Source organism: Glycine max, chromosome 3, assembly GCF_000004515.6.
Source record: "Glycine max cultivar Williams 82 chromosome 3, Glycine_max_v4.0, whole genome shotgun sequence".
Classification (NCBI taxonomy): domain Eukaryota; kingdom Viridiplantae; phylum Streptophyta; class Magnoliopsida; order Fabales; family Fabaceae; genus Glycine; species Glycine max.
The window spans coordinates 33,659,865-33,667,874 of record NC_016090.4 but is presented as its reverse complement, the minus strand read 5'-3'; the positions used below and the strand labels follow the sequence as shown (position 1 = coordinate 33,667,874).

At 33.3% G+C, this 8,010-nt stretch overlaps 1 protein-coding gene across 3 annotated transcripts; it reads left to right on the top strand.

The window, feature by feature from the left end:
* Window positions 1-4,185: 4,185 nt before the first annotated feature.
* On the top strand, window positions 4,186-8,010 carry LOC100809118 (MATH domain and coiled-coil domain-containing protein At3g58370). Of its 3 annotated transcripts, none has more exons than XM_003520400.3 (6): window positions 4,186-4,314; window positions 4,529-4,658; window positions 5,518-5,687; window positions 6,172-6,457; window positions 7,266-7,432; window positions 7,601-7,937. In XM_003520400.3, the coding sequence occupies exons 1-6, from the start codon at window positions 4,257-4,259 to the stop codon at window positions 7,756-7,758; spliced, it is 969 nt and encodes a 322-aa protein (XP_003520448.1). In that variant the 5' UTR covers window positions 4,186-4,256; the 3' UTR covers window positions 7,759-7,937. The 3 variants fall into 3 exon arrangements, with proteins under 3 accessions (XP_003520448.1, XP_014629192.1, XP_014629191.1); XM_014773706.2 differs by having other exon boundaries at window positions 4,198-4,310; XM_014773705.2 differs by having other exon boundaries at window positions 4,216-4,317; window positions 7,601-8,010.

Here is an 8,010-nt window from a genome sequence, read left to right as displayed (position 1 = left end):
GCCTGCGGGAAAAAGAGGGAGTTTTGGGAGAAGAAAGAAGAAACGAAATTGTGAGGTAGAGGAGAATGAGGAGTCAGTCTGAAAACTGACCTAGCATGTTGCTATTTATAGTTAGGGTCATTTACGACTTATTATTTACTCTATTTATTTATTTATTATTTATTATTTTATAAAAACACTTTATTTTATTTTCTATCAAACAAATAAATAAAATACCCTTTTTATTTTCTCTCAAATCATTATTTTAATTAATAATTATATCTCCTTATTTATTTATTTATAAAATCTTATCATTTTTTTTAAAACTCTATTTATTTATAAAGAACAATCTTTTTTAATCTAGTTTACGAAAATTGGGATGTTACACCGAGAACAATATCGACGCCACTAATGGGAAGGACATGAAGGTCAACGTAAAACGTTTGTCCCTGAATCTGTAAGGCAGTGCGCTGGCAAAGTTGGTTACATGGAATGGTAGTACCATTGCCAACAGTGACCTGTAATGGTGGGGTGACAGTCAGGGGTAACTGAAGATATTTTTCCACACGTGTCTGGACGAAATTGTGAGTACTTCTGCCATCGATGAGGATTGTGAGTCGAGAGTGGTGAATGTGGCCATAGAGACGCAGAGCCTCTGGTGCGGACGTGTCGGCGAGGGCGTTGAAACTGATCTGGACATGGCTGGTGTCCGGGGTTGTGGGTGAGGTGGGATCATCGAGTGGTTGGGGAGGAGGGTCAAGGTCAGGCACATCATCTTCAGCAATGAGCAAAAAGAAAGGAGCTTTGCATCTATGGGAAGGGCTCCATTTGTCGTCGCAATTATAGCATAAGCCACGTTCGCGCTTGGTAGCCAATTCCTCGGGAGTGAGGCGTTTGATCTGGGTCTTGGGTGTTGGGTTGGGAGATTGAAGAAGGGTTGGGAGTGGGGGGTTTGTCTGTGGTGGCGGTGGTTGGGATGGTTGTGGGGGGTTGTTAAGGAGTCGAGGACGATAGCTACGTCGGCGGTCCTCAAGTTTGTCTTCTTGCAATTTGGCTAGAGAAATTGCCTAAGGTAGTGAAAGAGGTTGTAAGGCTTGTACCTCGCGTCTCAGTTCCGGCGTAAGACCTAAAATAAAACAGCTAAGGAGAAAGGATGGTTGTAGGCCGACAATGCGGTTTGCTACACGCTCAAATTCATTGAGATACTCGTTTACAGAGCTCCGTTGAGTAAGTTTGAATAAGGCACCTTTCGGATCGTCATAGAATGATGGTGCAAAGCGGGATTCGAGGGCTTGAAGGAAGGATTGCCACGACGTGATTAGACCGTTCCTGAACATCCATTGGAACCAACTCAGAGCCGGACCGTCCATGTAGAACGAAGCTATGGTTATGCGTTCTTCGTCGGGTGTGTTGTGGTAGTCGAAAAACTGGGATATCTTGAAGATTCATCCCGTGGCGTCATGTCCGTCAAAACCGGGTACTTCGAGTTTGATATGCGAACGTGGATGGTTAAGGTTTGGTGGTGGTGGAGGTGGTAGTGGAGTAGGTGGAGGCTGTAGTTGCAGAGCATTGAGTTGCTCCTGGATCGCGTCGAGGCGGAGTTTAAAGTTGTGGTGGGTATCGGAGAAGGTGGATTGGTTTTGTGTGACGCGGAGCACCGCTTCCTCAAGGCGGTCGGTGGTCTTGGAGCGGGTGTGGTGTTCGGTCATGGTGAAGGGGGCAGGTCGGACCAAAATGATAGAGGGTGTTGTCTTGAATTCGAGACCAAGACTATCTCCAAGAATAAAAAGCAAGAGTTTTACAAGAGTACGGAAATAAGTTTTTTTCTGCTGCCTTTATTCATGGCTTTATGTGCTTTTTAAATACAAATACTGCCAGTTATGGGTAGTTTTAGAAACTCCTATACAAGGACATGTGGCAGCCTAATATTTCCTAGTAATACTATTACAAACTGCTAAGCATGCACATCATGCATGTCTAACATGAAACTCCTATATAAGGACATATAAAAGGACATGTGGCAGCCTAATATTTGCTAACAATGCTATTACAAACTGCTAAGCACATACAACATGCATGATTAACGGTTTTTGGCAGTTTCTTCTATGTAATCCAGCAGGTACGTGGGTCTTTGCACATTCCTTTTGGGTCGTGCTTGTGGCGGTTGCTGCGGTATTCTATCAATACAACTTTTGTATGGAGTAAGACTGGAAAAAAAAAAAAACTTTATAGTTACCCATTTTAGTTTTTATCTAGCATAATGGGTGGAGAATCCAGGAAGATGAAGGAATATGAGTCAGTTAATACGTCAAACCATGGATATGATATGATAGAGATACAAAATTTGTGATTAAGATTAAAGAACCATGAGCTTTAGCTCCTTCGACTCTAGTTTAGCTTAAAACCCTTCCAGCCCGTGCTTTGTGTCACCTCAAACACTTTAAAATGTAAATGCAACCACCCAAGTATATAGCTCAGAGAAAAAGCAAAGGCGTTGCTCAGAGAATACATTTTCAATTAGGAATAGAGGTACTAACTCGGGAAAGAAGTGTCGTCTTGGAAACAAGCCACGAAACTAAATAGGGCTTCAAGTCGCGAGAAGACGAAACGGTTTGTTGAGTGCGAGAGGCAAGAAATGGTTTGCCACAATGAACGTGTGGGAGGCGAGAGAAATGAAAGGGGGTTTCGTCAGTGCGAGAGGGCAAAAGGGGGTTTCGTCACGTCAATGTGAGAGGGCGTAAGAGAGGGAAGGAGATTGACAGCCGCGAAACTGAACATGTGGGAGGAAGATATAATTTTTGAAAAAACACATCTTATGCATAAAACGATGTTAACATTCACATAATAACATCAATTTAAAAAAAAAATCAATATTAGCATTCACGGAACAATAATAAACTCGTGTTATTTATAAATATGTTATCGTATTTTTGTTAACATCAATTTTATTAAAAATCAATGTTAAAGAGACGGTATTAAAAATATTCTTTCTAATAATAAGTGTAATCACGAAAACCAAATTGTGGTAAAGACTCAAACATAACTCTAGAAGTTTAGAACAAAATAGTGAAAACCCGAAAGCCAAAATTATTTCAGGAACATGCAAACCTTGGAACCGACCTTGAGAACCGTTGTCATTGATTTTGAGGATGGTGTAGGAAATGCCTTTGTCAAATAGGATCCATTTAGTGTTTGGAGTGTTGTTGTGATGCAAAGGATAGCATTAACAACATTTTGAAAAGAATGTAAGGCGTTGTGGTTTGGCAGAAGAATTCAGGTAAGGCTTTGAGTTTGATTTGATGGATGAATTGGTAACTGAGGAGAAGAGGAGAGAAATGGTTTGGCAGAAGAATTCAGGTAAGGCTTTGAGTTTGATTTGATGGATGAATTGATAACTGAGGAGAAAAGGGAGAGAAATAGGAGAGGTTGAATAGAAATTGGGAGGACGTGTGATTATATTTTTACTCGAATGTGGGAGGATTTTTTTTTTTTTTTTTTTTTAGTGTCGTGGGAGAAGAAGGTTTGAGAGTGAAAAAGACTGAAGGGACTTTAATCCACCATTTTAGTCAAGGATTAATAACCGAACAAATTAATTGAAAAAAAATAATAGAAGAGGTCATTTCAAAATACAAAAATTATAATGGTATATCTTAAATTTCTTATATATATATATATCATTTCCAAAAAAAAATATCTTTATTATTATTATTATTATTAATATTATTATTATTATTATTAAAATAATCATAAAAAGTTCAAATGCAACTTATCCTTAGTGTTTTGGGGACGTACGTAAAGATTAATTCTGAAACAAAATAGATTTTTGACTTGATCAGTAATTTTTTTCATATAAGAAAAAATAAAATTCTAATTAACACGTACAAGAGTCCCAACATACTTAAAGTGTCCTAATCAATGCCTTAAGTAGTTCTTTTTTGTTTTCTTAAAATCAACCAGAGGTGTAAACACATATATAATAAAGAAAGGTGATATATATACATCATAATGAGAACGCGTACAGCTATACGAATTAGTTGTAACTATAGTTTTGGGTCTTTCTTTAATTCAAGTCTTTTTTTTAGGAGTTTAATTCAAGTCTTTGGTCATTCTTTAATTATAGTATTTCGTCATTCTTAATTTATACGATCATTAATGTTTGTAATAATTTTTTATTAAATGTCAAACAAACAAATGCCAAATGTCTCCTAAAATATTTCTATATAATGGCATGTCAACCTCTTCCTAATTGCTCAACTTTAACACTTTAATCTGAGAAAATGGTGTTGTCTGATCTGGAGATCTGCAAGCCAACTTCAAGTTCTCACAATAAAGTTGGTAGTATGCATAATTTTTTGATCAGTTCCTCACCCCAAGTTTCCTTTTATTAATTATTATGTTATTAATACATACATATATATATATATATATATATATATATATATATATATATATATATATATATATATATATATATATACACACACATACATACCTTAATTATGATTTGTAAGTTCATGACAAAAACATTGATTGTCAATTATATATGCAGGTATTTCTAGATCTGGGAGAGATCTGCCACCAGCTCATTACTTGTTCAAAATTGAATCATATTCCGAATTGATGAACACAGGAGTGGAGAAGTATGAGACTAATGTTTTCCAGGCTGGGGGATACAAATGGTCTGTTTTCATTACTTGAGAAATTTTTGCCCTTTGTCCCATTATTTTTAGTAGCAATGAAATATTCCTTCCCAAATAACAAGTGATTGATTATGAATATCTGTTTTATTCTGCTTTAAAAGACCAAAAATATCTTGCCTAGTTTCTTGCGTATAATTAGAAAGTAGATTTTTTTTAAAAAAAAAAATAAGCAATTAGAAAGTAGATTAACATGAAGAAAAAGTAAAAAAAGTTAATAGAAAAATTATAAAAATGAGTTAATTAAGGTCTATATATTTCTAATATTTCATTAGGTTTAATACAATACTTTTATTTTCATTTCTCATGACTCATTAATTAGGTTTAGTTTTACTTTTGATTTATGAAATTTTCTATTTTAAAAAGGATGGCGGTTTAGTAAAACACATGCTTGGTGCTTGGTGCTTGGTGGTTCCAACAATTTTCTCATGGATAGACTGGTAGCAGGAATTTTAGTTGGGTATCAAATCAAAAATTCTAAATACCTCTTGATAAAATAAAGAAAAAGAAAAAGACCTTGCTTTAAAAGACACTCTAATACTACATAAAAAAAAGCCATGCACTTTAATAAGAAAAATTACGAAAAGAGTATGCTTTCAGAAGAAAGAATATTTTTTCTAAATATTCTTTCTAATTAGTGATTTGAATCTGTGCCAGAGAAAATGCTTTTCATGAAACAAATATACTTTCTAGTTAATTGGTGCTACACAAGGAGTCGATTTGCAATACACATTATATGGATAAATCAAGTATAGTTCAAACTACTACATTTATAGTATTAATTAACATTAACATGATATAGATGATAAGCGCAGTGCTGTTGGGTTTTCTTTTGCTCTAGGAGGCTGATACTCTATCCAAGTGGTAATATCAAAAGCAATGGCAATGGTTACGTGTCCTTATACTTGGCAATAGCAGATACCGAGAAGCTTTCTAGCGGTTGGGAGGTTGACGTAAACTTCAAGCTGTTCGTCTTTAATCAGAAAAATAACAATTATTTAACCATCCAAGGTATAGACTAATATATTATGTATATGAAATTTTTAATATATCTTTTATTAAAATTTAACGAGATTCGTGAAAAGTAGTTTTCACTTTACCCGACGAGTAGAATTCAATTTGATAATACATGTTGAATTTATGAAAGAACTTAAGTTGGATTCTGATAAAATACACCCTTAGAGAAAGGGAAAAAGATTTTTAAATATAACTAAATTTTGATTGAGAATTAGTCTTATAATTAATTCAAAAAATTAAAATTTGTGAGACACCTTGATCACCGGGAGCCTAAGAATCTAATTAGGATAGTATAAAAAAAAAAAGATAAAGTAATTTTTACTTTTTATTGAATGAATCTCAAGAAATTTTAAATAATAATAAAGAATGACATGGTAAGAAACTGCGTAACGTAGGAACTCTCACAATCTCAGTACAAATTTGACATGTTTAATTTGAAAGTGCTTCATGATGAAATACTATTATTTAATTCTGTCAGATGCGGATGGCACCGTAAGAAAATTTCAAGAAATGAAAACAGAATGGGGTTTTGAGCAATTAATTTCGTTGGAGACTCTCTTAGATTCATCTAATGGATACCATGTTGAAGATTCTTGTTTGTTTGGAGCTGAGGTTTTCGTGATTAGTCGTTCTGGCAAATGGGAAAGTCTTTCCATGGTCAAAGAGCCTCCTCATGGCACCTTCACTTGGAAAATTGGGAAATTTTCAACATTGGAGGAGACTTACTACCACTCCAAATCCTTTACCGTGGGTGAGAGAGACTGGTAATTAATTAAGAATTAATATTCTTCACACTTTCTATTTGGCAAATTCTTTTACACAGGTTGTTTTCATAATTAAAAGATTTAGGCTTGATTTTATATTTTGTCATCCAACTATTATTAATTTAAGAATTTTATCATTTAATTTTTTTTTATAAATTTTATCACTTAAATTTTTAATTTTCACCTGTTTTATTATTATCGTATTGATAACAAAATTATGTTATTTTACAAAAATTATAACAAAATAATATCATTTTATTTTTTTAACTTCTTTTTAGTGACACATCATTAGGTGGTTAAATGTGCAGGAATTAAAAATTTAAGAGATAAAATTCGAGACAAAAATTAGATAATAAAATTTATAAAATGATAAAAATTGGATGATAAAATGTGTAAAATGATAAAAGTTGGATGTGTAATTAAGCCAAAGATTTAATTACTTTTAGTCCGGATAATCATTTTGTAAATTTTGCATTATCACTTTTTTTGTTTTTGCAAATTTAATCCCCGATAATTTAATTGCACAGTTTTGATTAATCTATTCACTTAATATTCAATATTTATAAAAATTGGTCATGAAATGCTCTATTGCATTTGGACTGTTGTGGCGTTTTATTGTCCGCCATGTCATCACTTTTGTTAAATGTTGAATATCAAGTTAATACAAAATTATATAATTAAAATAATATGGATCAAATTTGTGAAAAAAAAATTACAGAGCTAATTCGTGAAATAACGATAATAAGAAGATTAAAAATACAAATAAACTTAATTATGTACAAATTATATTTTTCTGCAATTTATTTAGGAATTTGAGGGTTTATCCCAGAGGAATCGAGTCCGAGAGAGGCAAAGGTCTATCTGTTTATTTACAGCTCACAGATTGTGAAAGGTTCCCAGCGAAGAGAACAGTGTATGCAAAATTCAAGTTGGGAATTTTAGACCAGCTCAACAATAAATATCATGAGAGAACAGGTACCAATGCTGCGTTTATAATTATAAATATTCTACTTTTGCGCACACAAGAATTATATATATATATATATATATATATATATATATATATATATATATATATATATATATATATAATTTAATTATTTAAATTTTTTTTGCTCAATTGTATATTTTCTTGTGCTGCAGATAGCCACTGGTTTCGTGCCTCAGGTAATATTTGGGGTTTTAAAAAGTTAGTAGCTCTGAGTGAACTCTATGAAGCAGCAAAAGGATATATTAAAGACGATACTGTAATTGTGGAGGTTCAAATCCTTGTGATGTCCATAGCTAAGATTTCCACCTAGCTAGAATTTTTCTTCTTCTGATTAACATTAAATAAATTAAGAATCCTGTGTGGTTGTGGTGGACAATTATCTGGTATTTTGGTGTATTTCAAATAACGTTTAATTTATGTTTGTTTGAGACTATTGTGTGTAACTCGTGTTATGCACGAAAAATTAATGTTTGAGTTAAATTTGTAATATATATATATATATATGTGTGTGTGTGTGTGTAAGAAATAAAATTTGTAGTGTGTATCGTTTTTCAAGATAAAA